The sequence below is a fragment of the Eretmochelys imbricata genome, chromosome 15 (assembly GCF_965152235.1).
Source record: "Eretmochelys imbricata isolate rEreImb1 chromosome 15, rEreImb1.hap1, whole genome shotgun sequence".
Taxonomy (NCBI): domain Eukaryota; kingdom Metazoa; phylum Chordata; order Testudines; family Cheloniidae; genus Eretmochelys; species Eretmochelys imbricata.
The window spans coordinates 662,434-689,838 of record NC_135586.1 but is presented as its reverse complement, the minus strand read 5'-3'; the positions used below and the strand labels follow the sequence as shown (position 1 = coordinate 689,838).

General features: G+C 51.7%; 1 protein-coding gene across 1 annotated transcript in view; it reads right to left on the bottom strand.

Annotated features, from left to right (window-relative positions):
• The window catches only part of CASTOR1 (cytosolic arginine sensor for mTORC1 subunit 1), a 40,439-nt gene extending 13,957 nt beyond the window's left edge, over positions 1-26,482 (bottom strand). The window contains exons 1-2 of the mRNA XM_077835179.1: positions 26,370-26,482; positions 24,501-24,571 (exon numbers count right to left, since the gene is read on the bottom strand). Of these exons, the coding sequence (XP_077691305.1) occupies positions 24,501-24,571; positions 26,370-26,482 (184 nt within the window). The remainder of the gene's footprint in view (positions 1-24,500; positions 24,572-26,369) is intronic.
• Positions 26,483-27,405: the final 923 nt, after the last annotated feature.

Below are 27,405 nucleotides of genomic sequence, written 5' to 3'. Positions count from 1 at the left end.
ATGCCTCTCCCTACCCAGGAGAGCTAACGCCAGGAACAGTCTCCATGGAGCCAAAAGAATTTCCTGCTTAGCTTGGAATCAGTGCTGTATGTTTATGCAGTATCTGAAGAGCGAGTGCCATACAGGCAGGCAGGCAGGCAGGGGAGGTGGGGCTGCAGTCAATATCAGTAGGGAAGAGATGGTTCACTGACTCAGATGGTATTGGGGGACCCAGCTCGAGACAGGCTAAGGAAGGTGTGTGCCAATCCACGTTGGGATGGGGCCCAGTTCCAGGCCACAGCAGGGATCAGGTTTGGGATGTTATGCCAGGAGTCAGACAACAAGGTTTTGGTCACATCTGAGGCTGACAGAGTGGGTTTGGATATGGCTTTTCAAAGCCTGTATTGCTTTCGTTTTATCTCATGTCTAGCTTCCATAGAGCCTGCTGCAATCCCCAGCATGCCCAGCTCTGACATCAGAAACCAGAAGGTCTGTTATTTGCCTGGCCTTATGCACATTGTGGTTTTCCCACCAGTGTCAAGATGCCACAAGTCCTCCTTTTCTTTTTGCGAATACAGACTAACACGGCTGCTACTCTGACACCCACTAGCAGTTCTCATCATGATGCATGATCACTAAACAGAGAGCTGCCTGACTTGGACAGGCAAAGCAGAAGAACAGCCAAAGGCAGCCAGCTAGAATGGGTTCAGACAGGCAGCTTAGTGCGAAGGCAGGACAGGTAGGTGGTTAAAGCACTGTCCGTAGCTTGCCCTTCCTCAAGCTGTGTGCTCCTCCCCCTCTGCAAAAGAAAGGTGAGAAATCCTCTTTCCCATGAAAGCAAAGGGACTGACAGTGTTTACTTCTGTCAGTATTTCAGACCCTAATTGCAACAGTAACAGCCATGATCCAGCAATTGATGTTACTACACCCTGACTTGCCCTTGCGCCAGGTGCTGGATCAGGGCTATTCCCTAGTGCAGCTAAGGCCTTACTGCTCCAAAAATCCGCACGAGTGAGGCAGGAGCCAAAACCTGAAGGGCCTCTACGGCACCTGTTCCCAGGTACCTTGGGAGCTAATGGACAATTCAGAGCCAGTGAGATGGATAATCCTCAAACCAGGACCAAAGCCAGAGCCCTCTGTATTTACAAGCTATGAACTCCTTGATGAACATTGAAGTGCAAGGTCCTTTCCCAGAATTCAAAGCAATTTAAGTCTCAACCCTCCTGACCGGAAGGGCATGGTCTTATTTTACAGATGGGAAAAGGCAGAGTCATTAAGTGACTTGCTCATGGCCACAGCAAGTTGCTGGCAGCACTGGAAGTAGAATATGGCACCCACCTCTCCTAGTCCTGTGCTCGCACCACGAGACAACACCCTCCCACAGATGGAAAGGCCTCTTAATCCAGCCAGAAGTCTTGTCTGCATTAGGATTTTAGCCACCAGCGTAGCTGTCCCTCAGCACAGACACACAGCGTTAGGATAAGCTGCACCAGGTGCAAGTCATGGCTTATACTGGGGTGCCGCATTTAGGGCTTGTCTACACTGGCACTTTACAGTGATGCAACTTTCTCGCTCAGGGGTGTGAAAAAACACCCCCCTGAAGCTGCAAGTTTCAGCGCTGTGACGTGTCACTGGTAGCTATTCCCCTCGTGGGGGCGGGTTTTCTATGCCATGACTACACAGGCACGTCACCTAACGCTGCTAGGGAAGACCTGCCCTTCACTGGTGCAGCTTCACCAGGCCTGAAAATCCCAGTGTAGAAAAGGCCAGAGTGAAAGCTCACATTGGCACTTGTAATCACAGTCTAAAGCCCCCTTTACACTGAAACAGGACAGAGTCATTAGCTTTAATGTGCTGCTCTCTGAGGCACAATCACACAAATAAGCCTGAACAGTTGGGGCCATGGGTGCTGGAGATCCAATTACACACCGAAAGAGGCAGCTAACCCACATCAGGGGCTCTGCTAATAAAATGCATCTCAAAGCAAAGAACAATTGCCACCTCAACCAACTGGAGCTATGCCCCAGGCTCTATCACTCATTCCAGCTTGTTTATCCAGGCTCTGGGAGAGAGTGGCACTTCGTTAAAAAAACCTAGGGGGAATACACAGGAAGATTTGTCACAGGGGTACAGTGCCCCATATGAGCCTCCTTTTTCTGGTATCTGAATGGCTTTTGATTTAGCTTAAACCTCGTTCTAGGCGACAAACTAAACCAAAAGGAGGACTAGTGGCACCTTAGAGACTAACCAATTTATTTGAGCATAAGCTTTCGTGAGCTACAGCTCACTTCATCGGATGCATAAAGTGGACTGTATGAAGTGAGCTGTAGCTCAGGAAAGCTTACACTCAAATAAATTGGTTAGTCTCTAAGGTGCCACAAGTACTCCTTTTCTTTTTGCGAATACAGACTAACACGGCTGTTACTCTGAAACCTGTATATGCATAGTGAGGCGGTGCGGTTCCCCGCCGCTCGCTCGGAGAGAGACGGGTCCTCCGGACATCAGAGTGGGTGGAGCCAGGGAGCTCTGAGCCCGCCCCCAGAGAGTCAGGTGTGGCAATGGAAGTATAAAGGCCTGACCCCAGAGCTCATTGAGAGAGCAGCCGCTGGGGAGGCCAGACACCTCCGGCCTAGCTCGCGATTGGGAAACCCCAAGGACTGGCCCGACCTGCCCCGTGCCAGCTACCCAGAGAAGTTGCCAAGTCTGCCCTGTGCCAGCTATCCTGAGGAACCCATGAAAATGCTGGACCCCGCTGAGGACACCACCCTGACCCAGGTACCTCAAGAGGGGGAGTCTGGAAGTAGCCCGGGGGGCAGCTGACCCAAGTCTGGCTGCAGCACTGCCAGATCCCACATCAGTGTTGCGGCCAGGATCCCCATGGACGCGGGTCTTCTGCCGCTGCTAGGGCCCCGGGCTGGGACACAGTGGAGTGGGAGGGCCTGCGTCCCCCCTGCCACCCAACTCACGGGTGGCCGTCTCCCCCTCTCCCAGGCCCTTTGGGGCCTAGGGCCTGGGCTTGCTAGTATATACGGTTACTGCTCAGCCCCTGCCTGAGCGCCTGACTCACTACTGCCCCGCCCCGCCCCAGGGCCTGGGATTACGGTGTTTAGTTCTACCTTCCTAAAGGCCGCAGAGGAAGACTCCCGCAGCCGGACTAATTCCCCGCAAGACCTAGTCCCAAATTTAGTGAGGCGGTGTGGTTCCCCACCACCCCAGAGAGAGGCGAGCCCCGGCTAACCTCTCTACAATATGCAATAGCTATTAAGGCACCAAAGCACCAATTACCACCCCACACTCACACTATGCGACATTTAAAGTACTGGACTCCTAAAAGAGGTACAAATTACACCTAAAGCAACTATGGGAAACAAGTGATTTTTAAGTGGTTCAACTACCTGAGAAAAGACACTCCAGGAGTTGATAAAATACTGGGAGTTTCCTAGTAGGCAAAGCCCTGCTGCCCCAGCTAGCAGGAGTCTTGCTTTGTCTGGCATTGAGCCCTTCAGCTCTCTGTATCTAGAACAAACAAACTTTTGACATGGCTGTGTCTCCACGCTAGGCTTTATGCCAAAGATTTCCCACCGGTTGAGTCCCAGCAGCAACAGAAGTAGGTCTAACACTTGAGCCATCTACATCTGCTCACCACACAAAGTCCTGATGCCACCAATCCAAATCAGCACTCCCACTGGTGAAATCTTCGTGGGACTGGAATGGCGGTAGCAACAGTGGGAATTTCAAATTAAAGAGACTAGTGCAACAAACCAAAGAATCTCAAGGCATCTTCAGAGCATCAGAGAGTTTACCACTGGTTTTGTCAACAGTGAAAGCTCTCACTAAGGTTGGTCTTAAGCAGCATTCTCAGAAACAACCATGAAACAGGACACACAGGGAGTTAAGATTCCAACAATAGCCTAAACTCTGCTAGGCTACACAGAGGGCTTTGCTTCACAGCTATATCAGAGTTAAGAAAAACAGGAACAGCAGTACCCAGTTTTTAGGCGGTGCTAGGCATCCTCTGCTCCCATTAGATGGCTTTAAGCAAGTAGCTTCCTCTGTGCCTCAGTTTCCCCTAACAGTAAAATTGGGTCCATAATGGTACTGACTGCTTGTAAAGTGCTTTGAAGTTTACAGGTGAAAAACATCAGGTCATGTATGTGCAACTCAACTGAGATAATACTGAACGAAGCTTAGCAAGGAATTAGAGAGGAGATGACACTCGGTTGTCCCTTCAGACTGAGTTACTCTTGGTTTGCCCTTCCCCTTACTCGTGGACCCACTTCAGAATGGCAGGGCCAGCTCAAGCAGGTGGAAGGCTCTCCACAAAGAGCATCTGAATACCTCTCCTGCCTTTCCTTCCCCCTGCCCGCCTGCCTTAAGAGCCCAGATTTAAGCTGATCCCTTTCCCCACACCTGTGCCAAACTGCTCTGCCATGCTCACTGCATCAGTCCCACAGGGAGGTAGGGAAACCAGAAGGAGGGTAGTTAGAATAGTAGAGGGAGGTTTCCTACTGAACAGGAAGAGGGGTAACCTGCCATATACTCCTGAAGTGGGAATGGGGTCAAGTGAGCACCAGCGCTTAGTCCCCAGGTCACACCACTCCACACTATGCAGCATGAGCACAAATGACAACAGCAGAGCAGCCTCTGTGGGCTTGTTCCCCTTCCTTCCACTCCCATGACACATCCCTTAAAACCACAGTTGAAGCCGCTCTGGGACTTGGACATGGGGGGAGGATCGGCCTAGGGAACATGGAGAAGAGTCCAGCCACCCCAAGGGACTGCAGCTTTGCAGCCTCTTGGAAGGTGCTTATTTGCTTTCAAGCTATAGAGCAAATCACATTGGGGTGGGACAGCTGAGCCAAATGAAGAGGTTGATGAGAACCCAGGCCCTTGACATGCATTTAACACTTGTCCTCCCACCCAAAATACCAGGCTCAACAGGAGGGCAACAATCCAGAATTGGCTGACCAGCACTCAATAGATAACAGTAATGTATCAAGTGGGTTCTAGCCCACGAAAGCTTATGCCCAAATAAATTTGTTAGTCTCTAAGCTGCCACAAGGACTCCTCGTTTTTCAGCAATGTGTCACTCTTTAGATCCTTCTGCATATCCCTTTAGCCAGTTGAAAGGCATCCTTTCCCTGAATGCAGACTAGAGCTGCATGCCCTTGCTAGTCAATACCCTCCCCTTTCTGTTGATCTCTCCTCTCCATTACAGATTTGCTTCCATCACTTCTCCTTGCCCTTCCTTGTCTTTCTTCAGATTCCCTAGCCACTCCTGCGCTGCTCAGCTGGAACAGCTCATTATGCACACCATCAGTAAGATTGCCCCTTGCAGAAGTGGCAACAGAACTGGGCTCAGCCTCTTGGAGGGGAAAGCAAGAGAGTCTCATTGTAGCATTGCAAGCTGAACTATGTCTAGTCCCATCCCACCCCCCCCAAAGACCCCATCAAAAGCCTGGTCCTAGACAGGTCTTTGTTGCACCAACTCCAGCCACCCTGGTGCACCTTGTCCCACCAATAAAACCCTTGAAATTGTGCAGTCCCGTGGCACAGGCAGAATCTGAAGTGCAGTGGCCATGCGCTCAGCGGCCCTGGCTCCACTCTCTCAGGTGTGCATGGCAGACGTCCCCCTGGCAGTCACCAGCATGAGACACTGGCAGGCACAAGAGAGGACTCAGGACTGGGTTAGAGCAGCAAGGGTGCAACTGCCCCCATCGTAACCTCAGGCACATCTCAGAGAGAGGGACCGCTCCCGTGTTTAGTGCCCCTCCTCCTTCCCCTGCTCCCAAATGATCAGGAACATCCATAGCCGCTGGCCCCCTCCTCCCCCCCCCACACACACACACACTAGTGGTGCACAGCAGGTAGCCCTCCCCCTCAGGAAGAGGGGAATGTAATGAATGGTCGGTTCCTCCAATCAGCCCTGAGTGTTCAGCCAAGCCCAACCTGGCTGGGATCCAGGAACTAATTACACAAAAGCTGCCTTTGCAGGCATCAGCCAGGCATCCTTGTTGCTTCCTTCCTGCCCCCACTGCGCTGAACCTCCTACCCCTTCCCAAGGCAGGAAAGAGATCCTGGTTGTGATTCTCTCCCAGCTGGGTTTGGGGATATCTGTTGTGCATCTGGGGCCTCAGCTTCTTCAATGCACTGGGGACCCAGCTAACTAGTCTCTGCATCATTTGACATGAGGAAAAGCCACTTAATTGCAAAATCTGCTTCCCTTGAGAGGCTGAGGACTGCCAAAGCCAAGTAGTTGCAAATTACTTTTGTTTAATTGCCTGGTGACATTCTCCCCTGCATCCAAAGCAGCATTCCAGATGCAGGCACCACATTACAAAACACTCTGCTCCCTGACATCCAGAAGCTTGAGTGACAACAGGATTCCCTGTAAAGACTGCAAATGCAGCTCCCACGTAGATGGGAACCTGCCCAAGAAAGTTATTCTGCTACAGCCCGGATCTCACCTGCCCAAGGTTAACAGCGCTCCTCCGTTAGAGCGAAAGGCCAACTACAAACCTTCACTGGGGAGAACAGAACTGCTGAGCAATGCCATCTGGGACAGCAGTGACTGGCAGAGTCAGCCAGGGGCTGGGACAGCCAAGGTCAGCAATGGATGCCGGCTTTGCAAGGGTGAGAATTTCTCCAACTTGACCAAGTGAGCTGGTCTGGCCAAACCATGCAGAAGGAGTGTGGGACAAAGACATTCAGTGACAGATGGGTCAAGCTGTAACTTTGCATCAAGAGCAGCATCAGGGTTAGCAGTGAAGCTCTAATTGTAACTGAGCTGAGAACAGAAACATCATGCCTAAGAACTCGAGATATTGCATCAGATCAGGGGAAAAAAGGAAGCAGTGTGTTGGATCTCAGCAATACAGTTAGACTGTGAATAGACGTGGCAACTCAAGTGGTGATTGGAAGAGAGAGAAGAATTTAGTTACCTGTTGATGCAGGGCTCCTTAAGCAGCAAAAGAAACATCAAAGCTGAGCTCTCCTGACTGACCAGAGATTGCTTGTCTGACTACAGCTGACCTAAAGGAATACAGTATAAAAGCTTTGGTGGATCAGATTCAGTCCAGACCTTCTGGGGGTTTCTCCAAGCCATAGCGGTTAGTGATGGACCAGAGATTCTCAAACTATGGTCCGCGGATAGTTCCCTTTAAGGTGCGCATCTGGGCGGCTGCACACCAGAGAACGAAGGGCCACCCCCCTAATTAGTGGGGCCGTGCAGGCCTCCAGATTAGGCCTCACCAATGCCGAACAGAGGGGAACGATCATGTCCCTTGATCTGCTGGCAATGCTCCTATGTATACAGCCCAAAATGCTGTTAGCCTTCTTGGCAACAAGGGCACACTGCTGACTCATATCCAGCTTCTCGTCCACTGTAACCCCTTGGTCCTTTTCTGCAGAACTGCTGCCGAGCCATTCGGTCTCTAGTCTGTAGCGGTGCATGGGATTCTTCCGTCCTAAGTGCAGGACTCTGCATTTGTCCTTGTTGAACCTCATCAGATTTCTTTTGGCCCAATCCTCTAATTTGTCTAGGTCCCTCTGTATCCTATCCCTACCCTCCAGCGTATCTATCTCTCCTCCCAGTTTAGTGTCATCTGCAAACTTGCTGAGAGTGCAATCCACACCATCCTCCAGATCATTAATGAAGATATTGAACAAAACCGGCCCCAGGACTGACCCTTGGGGCACTCTGCTTGATACCGGCTGCCAACTACGCATGGAGCCACTGATCACTACCCGTTGAGCCCGACAATCTAGCCAACTTTCTATCCACCTTATAGTCCATTCATCCAGATCATGCCTCTTTAACTTGCTGACAATACTGTGGGAGAACATGTCAAAAGCTTTGCTAAAGTCAAGGAATAACATGTTCACTGCTTTCCCCGCATCCACAGAGCCAGTTGTCTCATCATAGAAGGCAATTAGATTAGTCAGGCATGACTTGCCCTTGGTGAATCCATGCTGACTGTTCCTGATCACTTTCCTCTCCTCTAAGTGCTTCAGAATTGATTCCTTGAGGACCTGCTCCATGATTTTTCCAGGGACTGAGGTGAGGCTGACTGGCCTGTAGTTCCCAGGATCCTCCTCGTCCCCTTTTTTAAAGATGGGCACTACATTAGCCTTTTTCCAGTTATCCAGGACCTCCCCCGATCGCCATGAGTTTTCAAAGATAATGTCCAATGGCTCTGCAATCACATCTGCCAACTCCTTTAGTACCCTCGGATGCAGCGCTTCCAGCTCCATGGACTTGTGCTTGTCCAGCTTTTTAAAATAGCCCTGAACCACCACTTTCTTCACAGAGGGCTGGCCACCACCTCCCCATGCTGTGCTGCCCAGTGCAGTAGTCTGGGAGCTGACCTTGTTCGTGAAGATAGAGGCAAAAAAAGCATTGAGTACATTAGCTTTTTCCACATCCTCTGTCACTAGGTTGCCTCCCCCATTCAGGAAGGCACACACACTTTCCTGACCTCCTTCTTGTTGCTAACATACCTGTAGAAACCCTTCTTGTTACTCTTAACATCTCTTGCTAGCTGCAACTCCAGGTGTGATTTGGCCTTCCTGATTTCACTCCTGCATGCCTGAGCAATATTTTTATACTCCTCCCTGGTCGTTTGTCCAATCTTCCACTTCTTAAACACAAAAAAGAAGCTTACAAGATCAGCAAGGATTTCACTGTTAAGCCAAGCTGGTCGCCTGCCATATTTACTATTCTTTCTACACATCGGGATGGTTTGTCCCTGTAACCTCAATTAGGATTCTTTAAAATACAGCCAGCTCTCCTGGACTCCTTTCCCCCTCATGTTATTCTCCCGGGGATCCTGCCCATCAGTTCCCTGAGGGAGTCAAAGTCTGCTTTTCTGAAGTCCAGGGTCCGTATTCTGCTGCTCTCCTTTCTTCCTTGTGTCAGGATCCTGAACTCAACCAACTCATGGTCACTGCCTCCCAGGTTCCATCCACTTTTGCTTCCCCTACCAATTCTTCCCGGTTTGTGAGCAGCAGGTCAAGAAGAGCTCTGCCCCTCGTTGGTTCCTCCAGCACTTGCACCAGGAAACTGTCCCTACACTTTCCAAAAACTTCCTGGATTGTCTGTGCACCGCTGTATTGCTCTCCCAGTGGATATCAGGATGATTGAAGTCGCCCATGAGAACCAGAGCATGCGATCTAGCAGCTTCTGCGTCTTGCCGGAAGAAAGCCTCGTCCACCTCACCCCCCTGGTCCGGTGGTCTATAGCAGACTCCCACCACGACATCACCCTTGTTGCTCACACTTCTAAACTTAATCCAGAGACTCTCAGGTTTTTCTGCAGTTTCATACCGGAGCTCTGAGCAGTCATACTGCTCCCTTACATATAGTGCAACTCCCCCACCTTTTCTGCCCTGCCTGTCCTTCCTAAACAGTTTCTATCCATCCATGACAGTACTCCAGTCATGTGAGTTATCCCACCAAGTCTCTGTTATTCCAATCACATCATAATTCCTTGACTTTGCCAGGATTTCCAGTTCTCCCTGCTTGTTTCCCAGGCTTCTTGCATTTGTGTATAGGCATTAAGATCATAGAATCATAGAATATCAGGGTTGGAAGGGACCTCAGGAGGTCATCTAGTCCAACCCCCTGCTCAAAGCAGGGCCAATCCCCAATTAAATCATCCCAGCCAGGCTTTGTCAAGCCTGACCTTAAAAACTTATAAGGAAGGAGATTCTACCACCTCCCTAGGTAACGCATTCCAGTGCTTCATCACCCTCATAGTGAAAAAGTTTTTCCTAATATCCAACCTAAACCTCCCCCACTGCAACTTGAGACCATTACTCCCTTGTCCTGTCCTCTTCTACCACTGAGAATAGTCTAGAACCATCCTCTCTGGAACCACCTCTCAGGTAGTTGAAAGCAGCTATCAAATCCCCCCTCATTCTTCTCTTCTGCAGACTAAACAATCCCAGTTCCCTCAGCCTCTCCTCATCAGTCATGTGTTCCAGACCCCTAATCATTTTTGTTGCCCTTCGCTGGACTCTCTCCAATTTATCCACACCCTTCTTGTAGTGTGGGGCCCAAAACTGGACACAGTACTCCAGATGAGGCCTCACCAATGTCGAATAGAGGGGGATGATCACATCCCTCGATCTGCTCACTATGCCCCTACTTATACATCCCAAAATGCCATTGGCCTTCTTGGCAACAAGGGCACACTGCTGACTCATATCCAGCTTCTTGTCTACTGTCACCCCTAGGTCCTTTTCCGCAGAACTGCTGCCTAGCCATTCGGTCCCTAGTCTGTGGCTGTGCATTGGGTTCTTCTGCCCTAACTGTAGGACCCTGCACTTACCCTTATTGAACCTCATCAGATTTCTTTTGGCCCAATCCTCTAATTTGTCTAGGTCCCTCTGTATCCTATCCCTGCCCTCCAGCGTATCTACCACTCCTCCCAGTTTAGCATCATCCGCAAATTTGCTGAGAGTGCAATCCACACCATCCTCCAGATCATTTATGAAGATATTGAACAAAACCAGCCCCAGGACCGACCCCTGGGGCACTCCACTTGACACCGGCTGCCAACTAGACATGGAGCCATTGATCACTACCCGTTGAGCCTGACAATCTAGCCAACTTTCTACTCACCTTATAGTGCATTCATCCAGCCCATACTACTTTAACTTGCTGACAAGAATACTGTGGGAGACCGTGTCAAAAGCTTTGCTAAAGTCAAGATACAATACATCCACTGCTTTCCCTTTGTCCACAGAACCAGTAATCTCATCATAGAAGGCGATTAGATTAGTCAGGCATGACCTTCCCTTGGTGAATCCATGCTGACTGTTCCTGATCACTTTCCTCTCCTCTAAGTGCTTCAGGATTGATTCTTTGAGGACCTGCTCCATGATTTTTCCGGGGACTGAGGTGAGGCTGACTGGCCTGTAGTTCCCAGGATCCTCCTTCTTCCCTTTTTTAAAGATTGGCACTACATTAGCCTTTTTCCAGTCATCTGGGACTTCCCCCGTTCTCCACGAGTTTTCAAAGATAATGGCCAATGGCTCTGCAATCACAGCCGCCAATTCCTTTTAGCGCTCTTGGATGCAACTCGTCCGGCCCCATGGACTTGTGCACGTCCAGCTTTTCTAAATAGTCCCTAACCACCTCTTTCTCCATAGAGGGCTGGCCATCTATTCCCCATGTTGTGATGCCCAGCGCAGCAGTCTGGGAGCTGACCTTGTTAGTGAAGACAGAGGCAAAAAAAGCATTGAGTACATTAGCTTTTTCCACATCCTCTGTCACTAGGTTGCCTCCCCCATTCAGTAAGGCACCCACACTTTCCTTGGCTTTCTTCTTGTTGCCAGCAAGATAACTTGCTGTTTGTCCTGCTTTCTTCGTATGAGGCACGAGCCCTCCCTTCTTGCGCTCTCCTGCTCGTGCTTCCTCCTGGTATCCCACTTACCTCAGGGCTTTGGTCTCTTTCCCCCGGTGAACCTAGTTTAAAGCCCTCCTCACCAGGTTAGCCAGCCTGCTTCCAAAGATGCTCTTCCCTCTCTTCATTAGGTGGAGCCCATCTCTGCCTAGCACTCCTCCTTCTTGGAACACCATCCCCCAGTCAAAGAACCCAAAGCCTTCTCTCCGACACCACCTGCGTAGCCATTCGTTGACTTCCACGATTCGACGGTCTCTACCCTGGCCTTTTCCTTCCACGGGGAGGATGGACGAGACCACCACTTGCTCCTCAAACTCCTTTATCCTTCTTCCCAGAGCCACGTAGTCCGCAGTGATCCGCTCAAGGTCATTCTTGGCAGTATCATTGGTGCCCACGTGGAGAAGCAGGAAGGGGCAGCGATCTGAGGACTTTAAGAGTCTCGGCAGGCTCTCAGTCACATTGTGAATCCTACCTCCTGGAAAGCAGCAGGCTTCTCGGTTTTCCCGGTTGGGACGGCAGATAGATGACTCAGTCCCCCTGAGGAGAGATTCCCCGACCACCACCACCCGCCTCCTTCGTTTGGGAGTGGTGGTCATGGAACCCCCATCCCTAGGACAGGGCATCTCATGCCTTCTAATCGGTGAAGTCTCCTTCTGCTCCCTTCCCTCAGATGTATCATCTAGTCCACTCTCCGCATTAGTACCTGTGGCGAGAACATGAAAACGGTTTCTCACCTGTATCTGCATTGCTGATACATGGATCCTCCCCTTTCTTCTTCTGGAGGTCACATGCTGCCAAATTTCTTCACCATTCTTCGGTCCCCAATGCACAGCCTGCTCTGATTTAACAACTGTTAAAGTGAAACTTAGCACCGAGACCTGCCTTACCTCAGGTGAGCACAGACCTCCATTAAGCCAGTCCTACATTCATCATTTGGACCAGTGCAGGCTTAGGGTGGCCACTCTCACCTTTCTGGAACACCAGACATTTTTGCAAGGCATGACGCCACACATATTGCATGCAAGATCACACCACCCAGAGGTGCCAATTGGAGGAGCACACCGCTTCACTCCCGCCAGCACGACCTTGTATGCAAGGTCACACTGGTGGGGGCAGAGCACACATTCACTAGGGTGTCCCCGGTTCGATTTGGTCTCAGTATCGGATAGGGGACAAGCCCCACAGAAGAACACCGTTCAGCTGATAACCAGATGAATGGCCTCTCCACACAGACATGAGGATTTACAAAGACAAAGGAACCCTAAAATGTTTCTGACTATGGACCCCCTGGGGTAAGACAACAGTGCGTAACTGTGCAAGAGAAGAGAGCACAAGATTTTATCCATTACGAAGGAGATTCTGCCAGCAGGGGTGTCTCATGAAAGGTGGATCCCAGCTTTCTGGACTGGGCAAGCACTGTCAGAACTAAGCCTTGGGTGACAGATACCTTAGGCCGGAAAATAACTTGATAAGTATAAGTGCTTTATGGTTTTCCTTTATCTGTAACCTTGTTTCCAAACTCTTATATCTGAATCAGTTAAATAAACTTCACTTTGGTTTTACTATAGACCTGTATGAGTGCCTATATGCTAAGGAGAGCGTGAAATGGAGGTGAAATCAGTGAACTGGCGTGCCTCCACGAAGACAGCCGATCAGCGTACATTGCAGGCATCCAGAAGGGACTAGGCACTCGAGTAACAAGGTACAGTATGCTAACTGCTAGCCCGCAGAGGGAAAGGGTGGGGCTCACAGAGCCCAGAGCAGAGAGCCCTGTGTTGCAAGCAGCTAATGGCTGGGGAGAGTTCCTCTCATGGGCACAGACAGGGCTCCCTCCTGCTGTAGTAGGGATTTACCCCAGACACCCCAGGTAATCCTGAAAGGTGCCAGAGAGAAAGAAAGCAGGTGAATGCATCGTGATACATGGCATGAGAGAAGCTAAAAGCCAGCTGTGTTCCCCAGGCAAAGCAGACAGTCGGTTCTTCAGTTATGATTTCCTCGTTAGCCTCTTTCATCACATACAGGAATTACTGGCATTTGTTTTGTAATAACATCTGGCATTTAAAAGCTCACCACAGTTTCTCTGCTATAATGTTACCTTGTATTTAAGGCTAGCTGTGTAGGAGGGTGTGATTGCAGAGTGATCTTTGATGCGATCTTTCCTGAGCCAGGTAACAAGCAAGGTAGCTGACATCCTGGTTACTGATCCTGGGTAAGGAGCGGGGCTGTGGGTGCTGATTAACTCTTTGGACAGGTCTTCACATACAGTGCTGTGTCCTGTCCGCGTAGTTGATACGCCTCCCCGAGAGGGGGTGGCTCGGGCAACAGAACTCTCCTGTCAACATAGTGCTCTCTCCACGGGGGGTTATGCCTTCACTATAACCATGTTGCTCAGGGTGTGGATTTTTCACACCCTGAGCAATGCAGTTATACTGATATAGGTCTGTAGGGCTACTAGCGAAGGCCAGGTCTACCACACTGGGCTCTAGTGACACTTCCCTCCTGCGGGTTACATAACCCACCCCAGCAGAGTGTGGGCATCCACTTCTAGCGGCTTTATCTCAAGCTTGTCCTTTATCTCAAGCGCCAGAGGTGTGTGTTTTGGTATTGAAGGTCCCAGGGTCAAGCCCTGACAACCTAAACAAAAGGGTTGTAACAGCAACTTGGCCACACTGCACCTATGTGGCATTTGCTATTCCAGCTCCTTTTAAAGACGTAGCTTAGTGATACTGGGCAGGCTTTATCTACACTGAGACAATCCCCACTAGTAGAATTACTATGTAGCGATGTAGTTATGCCAGTCCTGTGACAGGTGTGTGTCATACAGTCACTTCAGTACTTCACACCAGCAGGTCACCTGTGTAAACTGCAAGACATGAGCTCCCCTGATCCATAAACCTGGAAATCCTGGGCGCCCCATCATCTCAGGCATTGGCACCCTGACAGCAGGATTGTCTGGCTATGTAGACTCCCTCCTCAGGCCCTACGCTACCAGCACTCCCAGCTACCTTCGAGACACCACTGACTTCCTGAGGAAACTTCAATCCATCGGTGATCTTCCAGAAAACTCCATCCTGGCCACTATGGATGTAGAAGCCCTCTACACCAACATTCCACACAAAGATGGACTACAAGCCGTCAGGAACACTATCCCCGACAACGTCACGGCTAACCTGGTGGCTGAACTTTGTGACTTTGTCCTCACTCACAACTATTTCACACTTGGGGACAATGTATACCTTCAGGGGACAATGTATACTGCTGTGGGTACCCACATGGCCCCACAGCATGCCAACATTTTTATGGCTGACTTAGAACAACGCTTCCTCAGCTCTCGTCCCCTAATGCCCCTACTCTACTTGCGCTATATTGATGACATCTTCATCATCTGGACCCATGGAAAAGAAGCCCTTGAGGAATTCCACCATGATTTCAACAATTTCCTTCCCACCATCAACCTCAGCCTGGTCCAGTCCACACAAGAGATCCACTTCCTGGAAACTACAGTGCTAATAAACAATGGTCACATAAACACCACCCTATACCGGAAACCTACTGACCGCTATTCCTACCTACATGCCTCCAGCTTTCACCCTGACCACACCACACGATCCATCGTCTACAGCCAAGCTCTTCGATACAACCGCATTTGCTCCAACCCCTCAGACAGAGACAAACACCTACAAGGTCTCTATCAAGCATTCTTACAATTACAATACCCACCTGCAGAAGTGAAGAAACAGATTGATAGAGCCAGAAGAGTACCCAGAAGTCACCTACTACAGGACAGGCCTAACAAAGAAAATAACAGAACGCCACTAGCCGTCACCTTCAGCCCCCAACTAAAACCCCTCCAATGCATTATTAAGGATCTACAGCCTATCCTGAAGGATGACCCAACACTCTCACAAATCTTGGGAGACAGGCCAGTCCTTGCCTACAGACAGCCCCGCAACCTGAAGCAAATACTCACCAGCAACTACATACCACACAACAGAACCACTAACGCAGGAACCTATCCTTGCAACGAAGCCTGTTGCCAACTGTGCCCACATATCTATTCAGGGGACATCATCACAGGGCCTAATCACATCAGCCACACTATCAGAGGCTCGTTCACCTGCACATCCACCAATGTGATCTATGCCATCATGTGCCAGCAATGCCCCTCTGCCAGGTACATTGGTCAAACTGGACAGTCTCTACGTAAAAGAATCAATGGACACAAATCAGATGTCAAGAATAACATTCATAAACTTCAATCTCTCTGGTCAGGCGATTACAGACATGAAAGTTGCGATATTACAACAGAAAAACTTCAAAACCAGACTCCAGCGAGAGACTGTTGAATTGGAATTCATTTGCAAATTGGATACAATTAACTTAGGTTACCTTGCATAATGACTTAGCCACTCCCAGTCTCTATTCAAGCCTATTTCCCCTTGTTTTTTCCTCCCCGCCTCCCCCCCAGACGTTCTTGTTAAACCCTGGATTTGTGCTGGAAATGGCCCACCTTGATTATCATACACATTTGTAAGGAGAGTGATCACTTTAGATAAGCTATTACCAGCAGGAGAGTGGGGTGTGGGGGGAAAGAAAACCTTTTGTAGTGGTAAACACCCATTTTTTCCATGGTTTGTGTGTATATAAAGATCTTATGCACTTTCCACAGTATGCATCCGATGAAGTGAGCTGTAGCTCACGAAAGCTTATGCTCAAATTTTTGTCTCTAAGGTGCCACAAGTCCTCCTTTTCTTTTTGCGAATACAGACTAACACGGCTGCTACTCTGAAATCTGACCCCTGAGGGCTGCCACTGCTGTGATGACATCAGCATAGTTCTCCAATGGTGTGAATGTCTTTGCTGTAGACAGGGCCTAGGTTAAATAGATCACAAAATTCACAGAATCGTCAACAGGGCCAAGTGCTGTGGGAGCTTTAACTGAACATTTCCTGGCTGATTTCAAGCTTTGCAGCCTCCACACTACTAGTGCAGCGTTTGACCTTCACCAGGCATTCTGCTTCTTGCCAACTCTCTTCACCGTGTCCGCATGTGCTGGCTTTACATCACCTCACCAAGGCGCTTTGCTCTGTTGAAGTTACAGCTCAGGAGGAAGAGGGAGCAATTCAGCAGGGTCCAGCATGCTGCTCTCAGATCTATTGTTCTACGTTTCCTGCCCTCCCCAGGGTTATTGTGTCCTATGTATAAACATGTATCAATGAACAATGCATTAAAACCAGCTTTTAACTTCTAACTGGTTGTTACAGTACAACTCACAATAGAGACCTGGCTGTGAAGCTCTTTGTGTTCACAGCCCAAAATGATTTCACTGAATTACTTCCCACCCCCTGCCCTGAAGGGACAGATTCCAAATTGGCCTGAGCGACACAGGGCAGCTTGTAATGGATTAGAAGCTAAGTGACCACCCGACCCTCAGCTACTATAGAAGGACCAGTGCCACTGATAGATCCACCAGACCCAATCTAGTGCCATGCTGCAGCTGAAAGAAGCAGGGAACTTGAGTTCAGCTTCCAGGCCAGTGACCCTCCTGGGCCAGATCCAACAAGGTAAGACATTCATTTTAGTCTCTGCCAGCCTGTGCTGTCCTGCAACAGGAAGATGCAGGAGTAGGAAGTCGGAAACAGACCCAGATTGGGAAGCACAAATCAGAGGCCTCGTTCTCCAAGCATACATGCACACCAGGTGCAGGAAAGGGCTAGGTTAGCTTTAGGCTGCATCATGCACGTACCTGGCAAGAGTTGTGCAGATATATAGCACACACAATTCCAGTGATACGGTCCCTTCCCACCTCCTCTGACAAGCACTGAGTGAGAGGTAGAAATCCATATATAGGAATGAATTCCCTTCTGCCGCCACCATTTTTTGGAGTGGGAGACAAGGGAACCCTACAAAAGTACACGAAAGGGATTTGGATTTGTGCTTGCTCGTATAATATGCTAACCGAGAAGGAACGGAAGCTTCTCTTTCTGGAGCTAGTTTCACCGGCACAGAACCCATGTGTCGCAGACAGAGGGCCAGTGAAGGCTCGGTGCTGCAGAACAACCCCATCAGGTTAGAGCAGTGGTTTTTAAACTTTTTTTTGGCGACCCAGCTGAAGAAAATTGTTGATGCCTACTACCCAACAGAGCTGGAGAGGAGGGGTTTGGGATGTGGGAGGGGCTCAGAGCTGGGGCAGAGGGTTGTGGTGCAGGGGGTCATAGGCGCTGACTCTGTGGGTGCTCTGGGGCTGGAGCACCCATGGGGAAAAATTAGTGTGTGCTCTGCACCCACTGGCAGCCAAGCTTCCCTCACCCCCTGCCCCACCTCCTCCTCCCACTCCCCTGAGCGTGCTGCGTCCCTGCTCCTCCGCCCACCTCCCAGTGCCTCCAGCCCGGTGGCCACCAAACACCTGTTTGGTAGCACGCTCCAGGAGGGAGGGGGAGGAGGCAGGGAAGAGGTGGGGCCGGAGCAGGGATTTGGGGAAGGAGTTGGAATAGGGGCAGGGACAGGGCAGAGTTGGGGTGGGGACTTTGGGAAAGGGGTGGGAAGAGGCAGGGCAGGGGCGGGGCTGCATGGAAGGGGTGGAGTGGGGGCAGGGCTGGGGGTAGAGTGGGGGGTCGAGCACCCATGGAAAGGAGGGGAAGTCGGTGCCTATGGCAGGGGTGAGGGCTGCAGGGTGAGGCCAGGGATGAGGGACTTGGGATGCAGGAGGGGGCTCCAGGTTTGGGGAGGCTCAGGGCTGGGACAGGGGGTTGGGGTGTGGGAGGGGGTCAGGGCAGGGGGTGCAGGCTCTGGGGTGGGGCAAGGATGAGGGGTTTGGGGTGCGGGTGGGGCTCCAGATTTTGGGGGGCTCAGGGCTGGGGCAGAGGATTGGGGCATGGGGTTACCTCAGGTGGCTCCAGGTCATCAGGGGTGCTAAGTCAGGCTTTCTGCCTGTCCTGCCACAACAGACCACGCGACGCCCCGGAAGTGGCCAGCAGCAGGTCCGGTTCCCAGGGGCTCTTGCCCGCAGGCACCACCCCCCGAGCTCCCAATGGCCAGGAACTGGCCAATGGGAGTGCAGAGCCGGTGCTTGAGGCAGGGGTAGCGTGCAGAGCTGGACCTGTTGCTGGCTGCTCCGCCCCGGCCTAGGAGCTGGACCTGTTGCTGGCTGTTTCCAGGGTGCAGCGCAGTGTTAGAACAGGGAAGGACTAGCCTGCCTTAGCTGGGCAGAACCGCTGACAGGACTCTTAACAGCCCTGTTGGTTGCGCTGACCAGAGGCGCCATGACCCAGTGCCTTACGTGCTGTGACCCAGTACTGGATCGCGACCTGCAGTTTGAAAACTACTGGGTTAGAGTAGGGACAGCCCTGTACTGAATGGCGAATTGATTGCAGTGCGGGAGGTCTAGGCTGGATATTAGGAAAAACTATTTCCCTAGGAGAGTGGTGAAGCACTGGGATGGGTTACTTAGGGAGGTGGTAGAATCTCCATCCTTAGAGGTTTTTAAGGTCAGGCTTGACAAAGCCCTGGCTGGGAGGATTTAATTCAAGGTTATCTCAAGTGCTTATACACGAATGCACAAAGCCTTGGAAACAAGCAGGGAGAACTGGAGGTCCTGGTGATGTCAAGGAATTATGACGTGATTGGAATAACAGAGACTTGGTGGGATAACTCACATGACTAGAGTACTGTCATGGATGGTTATAAACTGTTCAGGAAGGACAGGCAGGGCAGAAAAGGTGGGGGAGTAGCACTGTATGTAAGGGAGCAGTATGACTGCTCAGAGCTCCGGTACGAAACTGCAGAAAAACCTGAGTGTCTCTGGATTAAGTTTAGAAGTGTGACCAACAAGAGTGATGTAGTGGTGGGAGTCTGCTATAGACCACCGGACCAGGGGGATGAGGTAGATGAGGCTTTCTTCCGGCAGCTCACGGAAGCTACTAGATCGCATCCCCTGATTCTCATGGGTGACTTTAATTTTCCTGATATCTGCTGGGAGAGCAATACAGCGGTGCATAGACAATCCAGGAAGTTTTTGGAAAGCGTAGGGGACAATTTCCTGGCGCAAGTGCTAGAGGAGCCAACTAGGGGGAGAGCTTTTCTTGACCTGCTGCTCACAAACCGGGTAGAATTAGTGGGGGAAGCAAAAGTGGATGGGAATCTGGGAGGCAGTGACCATGAGTTGGTTGAGTTCAGGATCCTGACAAAGGGAAGAAAGGTAAGCAGCAGGATACGGACCCTGGACTTCAGGAAAGCAGACTTCGACTCCCTGAGGGAACAGATGGCCAGGATCCCCTGGGGGACTAACTTGAAGGGGAAAGGAGTCCAGGAGAGCTGGCTGTATTTCAAGGAATCCCTGTTGAGGTTACAGGGACAAACCATTCAGATGAGTCGAAAGAATAGTAAATATGGCAGGCGACCAGCTTGGCTTAATGGTGAAATCCTAGCGGATCTTAAACATAAAAAAGAAGCTTACAAGAAGTGGAAGGTTGGACATATGACCAGGGAAGAGTATAAAACTATTGCTCGGGCATGTAGGAATGATATCAGGAGGGCCAAATCGCACCTGGAGCTGCAGCTAGCAAGAGATGTCAAGAGTAACAAGAAGGGTTTCTTCAGGTATGTTGGCAACAAGAAGAAAGCTAAGGAAAGTGTGGGTGCCTTACTGAATGAGGGAGGCAACCTAGTGACAGAGGATTTGGAAAAAGCTAATGTACTCAATGCTTTTTTTGCCTCTGTCTTCACTAACAAGGTCAGCTCCCAGACCGCTGCACTGGGCATCACAAAATGGGGAAGAGATGGCCAGCCCTCTGTGGAGATAGAGGTGGTTAGGGACTATTTAGAAAAGCTGGACGTGCAAAAGTCCATGGGACCGGACGAGTTGCATCCGAGAGTGCTGAAGGAATTGGCGGCTGTGATTGCAGAGCCATTGGCCATTATCTTTGAAAACTCGTGGAGAACGGGGGAAGTCCCGGATGACTGGAAAAAGGCTAACGTAGTGCCAATCTTTAAAAAAGGGAAGAAGGAGGATCCTGGGAACTACAGGCCAGTCAGCCTCACTTCAGTCCCCGGAAAAATCATGGAGCAGGTCCTCAAAGAATCAATCCTGAAGCACTTGCATGAGAGGAAAGTGATCAGGAACAGTCAGCATGGATTCACCAAGGGAAGGTCATGCCTGACTAATCTAATCGCCTTTTATGATGAGATTACTGGTTCTGTGGATGAAGGGAAAGCAGTGGATGTATTGTTTCTTGACTTTAGCAAAGCTTTTGACATAGTCTCCCAAGTATTCTTGTCAGCAAGTTAAGGAAGTATGGACTGGATGAATGCACTATAAGGTGGGTAGAAAGCTGGCTAGATTGTCGGGCTCAACGGGTAGTGATCAATGGCTCCATGTCTAGTTGGCAGCCGGTGTCAAGTGGAGTGCCCCAGGGGTCGGTCCTGGGGCCGTTTTTGTTCAATATCTTCATAAATGATCTGGAGGATGGTGTGGATTGCACTCTCAGCAAATTTGCGGATGATACTAAACTGGGAGGAGTGGTAGATACGCTGGAGGGGAGGGATAGGATACAGAAGGACCTAGACAAATTGGAGGATTGGGCCAAAAGAAATCTGATGAGGTTCAATAAGGATAAGTGCAGGGTCCTGCACTTAGGACGGAAGAATCCAATGCACAGCTACAGACTAGGGACCGAATGGCTAGGCAGCAGTTCTGCGGAAAAGGACCTAGGGGTGACAGCGGACGAGAAGCTGGATATGAGTCAGCAGTGTGCCCTTGTTGCCAAGAAGGCCAATGACATTTTGGGATGTATAAGTAGGGGCATAGCGAGCAGATCGAGGGACGTGATCGTTCCCCTCTATTCGACATTGGTGAGGCCTCATCTGGAGTACTGTGTCCAGTTTTGGGCCCCACACTACAAGAAGGATGTGGATAAATTGGAGAGAGTCCAGCGAAGGGCAACAAAAATGATTAGGGGTCTAGAACACATGACTTATGAGGAGAGGCTGAGGGAGCTGGGATTGTTTAGCCTGCAGAAGAGAAGATTGAGGGGGGATTTGATAGCTGCTTTCAACTACCTGAAAGGGGGTTCCAAAGAGGATGGCTCTAGACTGTTCTCAATGGTAGCAGATGACAGAACGAGGAGTAATGGTCTCAAGTTGCAGGGGGGGAGGTTTAGATTGGATATTAGGAAAAACTTTTTCACTATGAGGGTGGTGAAACACTGGAATGCGTTACCTAGGGAGGTGGTAGAATCTCCTTCCTTAGAGGTTTTTAAAGTCAGGCTTGACAAAGCCCTGGCTGGGATGATTTAACTGGGAATTGGTCCTGCTTCGAGCAGGGGGTTGGACTAGATGACCTCCTGAGGTCTCTTCCAACCCTGATCTTCTAGGAGTCTATGATTAAACCAAATGAGAGACTCCATGGATACAGCTTCAAACTGCACCTTGTTCATTTATTTTATGCAGCCTGTCTGGCATCAAAGGTACAGAACCACCACCATTTACTTTCAGATAGAACGGTTAGTACAAGGAAGAAGGTATTACCCCTAAATCTGTCGTCTCTCTGCTTCATTGAAGACTCTCTGAACTCACCTCCTGCCTGCTAAATTCCCTCTAAGCCAGGGCTCGGCAACCTACGGCACGCGAGCCAATTTTTAATGGCACGCTGCTGTCTGCTGGACCAGGGCAGACAGCAGCGTGCCACTAAAAATCCTGCCCGGCCCCCTCTTTTCCGCCCACCCCTCTCTCCTTGCAGGGCAGGCAAGCTTCCCCCTCCCCCCGCCTCTTCCCCCAGCGTGCTGGGTTCCTGCCCCTCCTTCTCCCCCTCCCTGTGGCCGATCAGCTTTGCTACCAGCGGGAGAGGTAAAAGCGGAGCTGCAGCACGCTCTCTGCTCCTGGGACCTTGGGGAAGGGGGTGGAATCAGGGCATATCCCCTCCAGCCCCCGCCGTGAGCCACTCAGGGCATGGGGGCTGGGAGCACCCCCACAATCCCAGCCCACACCCCCAGCCCTCTGCCCTGACCCCTGAACCCCCCAGCCCTCACCCCTGCACCCTCCTCACACATACCCAGCCCCCCCACACCCCATGCCCTGACTAGCACCCCCCACAGTCTCACCCCCACTGTGAGCACCAAATGGGAGCTCCTGCACCCCCCTCATTCCTACCTGCACCCCTCACACCAAATGGGAGCTTCCCAGGTAAGTGCTCCACACCCAAACCTCCTGCCCCAACCCTGACCCCCTCCCTCATTCTAGCTCCTGGCCAGACCCTGCACCTCAACCTGCTCCTTCACCCCCAGCTCTGTGCACTCCCACCCCCATCTCAGTGCAGAGAGAGGAAGAGAACGGGCTAGAACCAGGGAGAAGGTAGGTACCCGCTCTGTGTGGACAGGGCCAGGACTCCAGACCGGCAGCGGGCTGAGTGGCTCAGCCCGCCGCTGGCCCCGGGGTCCTGGCCGCCAGCCCCGCTGAGCCCCACCCCAGAGCCCGCACCCCCAACCGGAGCCCTCACCCCCCCCACCCCAATCTTCTGCCCCAGCCGAGCCCCCGTCCCAAGCTCCGAACCCCTTGGCCCCACTCCCACCACATGAAATTTTGTTATGTGCACCAATATAGAGGTGATGTGTCACACGACACCTCCATATTGGTGCACATAACAAAATTCATTCTGCACATGGGCAGGAAAAATTAGAGGGAACACTGCTTCCCTGGCTTAATGCTACAGTTTTAAAGAAACAATACATCCTCTTCCAGCCTTATCTATATTGTTTCATTATGCTGTAGGAATTTGGAATAGTAAGTAAGTCTTAGCAAAAGTCTACAAGCAGCAACAACTCAAGCAACCAGAGATTATTTTCACTCGAGTTCTGCTGTATGCCAGGGTGATGGATTCTTCCTAAAAGTGGAGGAGCAATAAAGCCCTCCCCACCCCCGTGAGGCCCTGCCCCCCCAGCCAAGCGGAAGCCGGAGCTGGGCCAGGAAGGACAGGCCCCTCCACCTGCCTGGGGTGGGAGGGTCTGGGAGCAGACCCTGGCAGTGTCCCTGTCCCCAGGGGTCCCCCGCCCAGGGCAGGGGGAGGTTCTGTGTCTCCCCACAGCTGCCTACATGGCTCTTACCCCAATCCGGCTCCAACTTCCGGTGTGGGCAGGGCCTTGGGGGCCAAAACACCACAGGCAGGCCATGGTAAGAGCCACCCAGGAGCCGTGAACCCTCTATCTGCCCTGCGTGGGGGGACCCAGGGAGCAGGGACATGAGATAAGGGCTGCTCTCATGACCCCCACCGCAGGCAGGTGAAGGGTCCATGGCTCCCCACAGCTGCCTGGGCTGCTCTTACGCAGGCCAGGCACCAACTTCCAGCCTGGCTGTGGGGCAGGGCCTTGGGGGGGAAGAGGAGGGGCAGGAGGCTGGGCCCATGGCAAAAAGTGGACAGGCCAGGCCTATCCCCCCCCCCGTTCCGGCATCCCTGCTGTACACTGCACCCTCTGTAAAGCATTAAGCTGCCGCACCTTCTTGTCTACAGAAGTACGCTCGGCACGACCACCTCACAGCACGTCCCCGGCCTCTCTAGGCCAGCGGGCAAGGTCCCATGGGGAACGTGACATCAGCAGCACCCCGCAGGCTGGGAAGGTGCTGAGCAGGACCCACATCTCCAGAAGTAGAACCCCACCCGATGTGGAAAAGCCCCACCCTCACATATCCAGGTGATGAGGGGCATTCACGCTCACTACACTAAAGCTGATGGATATTTGCATTTCCTCTTTAAATACCAAAGCGCACCTAGCACGCAAAACGCTAACAAGCCGTCATCCAGTATTAACACGTACAGACAGCTACCGGGCCCCCAATGCACATCGACATGAGCATTCATAACATGGACCGAGGCAAACACATTATACTGACAGACCCGTACACTAAGCCCACAGCCAGCGACAGCAATGGGGCTCTACAGAAAAATCTGCCCCGCATCCTGCAGTTGCCCTCTTATGTAGGGTTTTCAAAGCAGCAAAGAGAAACAATGGGCCTGAACATCATTTGAATGGCAATGAAACAGGAAGCATGCAAATGCCAGAGCTGGGGGAAAGCATTGTGTCTCCATGAATTACAGCCTTAGCATGAGAGAGTGATTACACCATACCTTTAAAGCCTTCTTCATCCAGCATAAGGGTGTAGTCCTCGGGAGTCTCTGTCAAGCTGAAGAATTTGCACCTACCAACACATAATTGCATGTAATGCGCACACTGAAAGATTCTGCAGTCCTGGTTCACTTGCCACAGGCCGAGCAATTCCTCTCAGGTGAGGATAATTAAGGTACTTTTCCATGGACCTGTATGCCTTGCCCACCATTTCCCTGCTGCAAACTGGAAGGAACCATCTATACTACACAGCAGTAGCCCAACAGGATTAGAAACATTGTGTTTCACAACAGCGCTTAGACAGGATCTCAGTTTCCTTCCATCCCATCAGGTTTAGTACTGCAAGATTACTGGCTTTGATAAAGATGCATCCAGTCTTTGAGGAGGGAGATCCAGGCTATAGCATGTCTTTATAAACCCCTCCCCATTATTATCTACAGCAGGACTTGGAAGCATTAGCACTGTTCTAGCAAGAATCAGGGTCAAACATGGCTGTAACTAACGTGACTTGACTGATCTCTGGCATACAGCAATGCCCACAGACAGCACCACATCCAAGGGCAGCTGGGATGCTTCGGTGGACTTGGGGTGAGAGGGAATGGTTTTAAAGAGCACACCTGAATTCAGAAGCATACTTCTCAGTGAAGAGAAGACAAGCAGCAGCAGAGTTAAGTGTTCTCATGAAGGGAGCCAGGGCTCTCTGAGCCTGGGGCAATTTCATTCACAGATACGCAACAGATGGACCTGGGTTTTGTAGGCATATCAGGACAGGGAAATTTCCCCAGCTGCTGAATCACAAGGAAGTTTGATGCAAGTCAGAGAAGCAACAAGCATGGCAGCAAACAGCTGCCCACTGCCAACATTCACTTGTGTTAGGAGTGAGCAATAGACCCAACTTGGAGTGAGCACAAAGCGGACTTATCCATGATTGTGTGTGAAAGTCTCAGGTAAGTGTGTCTGGCACGCACAACCTACCAGCTTCCAAATAGGCTATGCATTTTTGCACAGGTTAAAGCTCTATTTACATCAGTACTCATTACGCGAAGTTCCAGAGCACCAGCCTGTGAACAAGAACGTGCAAAGAGCGATCGAGCACAAGAGTGTGCATAGTTGTAAAAGCACCTTGTATTAGGAGACCAAAAAAAGCTTCTAATACTCACACTTCTAACATGTGTGCCTACCCTGGGAATGTGGGAGAAAGAAAATGTCTGAAATTTCATAGTCTCCATCTTAAAGGAAGCCAGGACTCCCTTCACCCTGGCCCAGTTTCATCTTATCATAGAAGCAGCCTACCAAAGCAAGGAACTCCGCACATCCAGGCTGCTCGGCACTGCATCCCACCTCACCCTGCAAGCAAGGCAGCCATCCTCCTGTAAACTGCCCCAATCCAACCCACTATCGATGCCTGCCCACCTCAATCCTGGCCCCCATATAGCTAACGCTCATCCACCTGGGATCCCGCAATTAGCTCGCTCCCATGAGCTCCCACCACAATCAGAAAGAGGGCACGGGGCACCCAGAGGGAGGATTGAGGGTCTCCATCTCGCCCCATGTCCTGACTCACTGGGGGCGCCCTGCTTGCCACCCCAAATTAACCAACCCCCCGACCCCTCTCCACGCCAGCATCTCCCCCTCTCCCTGAGCCCACCACGTGTGCCACAGACCAAGGGCTCTCACAGCCCCTCGCCGCCCAGAGGCCTCTGCCCACGCCCAGGGACGCTGCCGCTTGGGAAGGGAGCGAGAGCCGAGCCTGGGGCACGGGCTCTCCATCAGCTGCCCCAGCCCGGCCGCCCCTGCAGCCCAGCGGCCCCCCGGCCCCCGCGCAGGGCAGCGCAGCGCAGCGCAGGGCAGCGCAGCCCCCGGCCCGGTACCTGCTGCGGCGGGGCAGGAGCAGCAGCTTGAGGAGCGGGTGGGTGTAGAGCCAGAGGCCGCGGCGGGCGAGGCTCAGCACCCGCACGCGGTGCTCCAGGATCTGCAGGTCCATGGCGGAGCCGCTCCGGAGCGGGCGCGGGGGAGGCCGCCTCTCCGCGCGGCTATAAACGGGCCGCCCCGCCGGGAGGAGCCCAGGACCCGGATCCTCCCCCGACCCGGGGCCGCACCCAGCTGCGAGCCGCGCCGCCCGCGGGACCGGCCCGGCTCCGGGTCCAGGGGGCCTGGGGCTGAGCCCGGGCGCTGGAAACTGGCGCCAGCCCGTCGGCCTCAGCCCAGCGCCGTAGCCAGCAGCCGCTCCCAAACGAGCGCCACGCCTGTTCCCAGCCCAGACCCGGACTCGGGCAGCCCGGAACCCGCCGCTTCCTAATGCCCGCCCGACGCAGACCCGACCGGCAGGCTCCCAGAGCCACTGCCCCGAGCCCCGCGCTCCTTCCTCTCCTGCTCCCTGCAGCCCGGCCGTCTGAGCCGGCCAGACAGGCGCAATAAAGTGTACTTTCAGCTTGCCGTTTCAGCATGCCGGCTGCTGCAGTGGCTGAAGCTCAGCCATGGGGCTCTGAGGGACTGGAGACCAGCCTCCTTTTCCCCTTTAAATGAGCAGTGTTATGCCTGCACCCTGGGCCGACTCCTGCTCTAATGGGCTCCACACAGATGACCAGATTTCAGAGTAACAGCCGTGTTAGTCTGTCTTTGCAAAAAGAAAAGGAGGACTTGGGGCACCTTAGAGACTAACCAATTTATTTGAGCATGAGCTTTCGTGAGGTGAAGTGAGCTGTAGCTCACGGAAGCTTATACTCAAATAAATTGGCTAGTCTCTAAGGTGCCACAAGTCCTCCTTTTCTTCTCACTTAAAAACTACTTGCTTACAAAATCAGAGATAAAATACAGACGTGTCACAGCCACGCTATTACTGAAAAATTGCTTGCTTTCTCATTTAACCATATCATTATAAAATAAATCAATGGGAATATAAATACT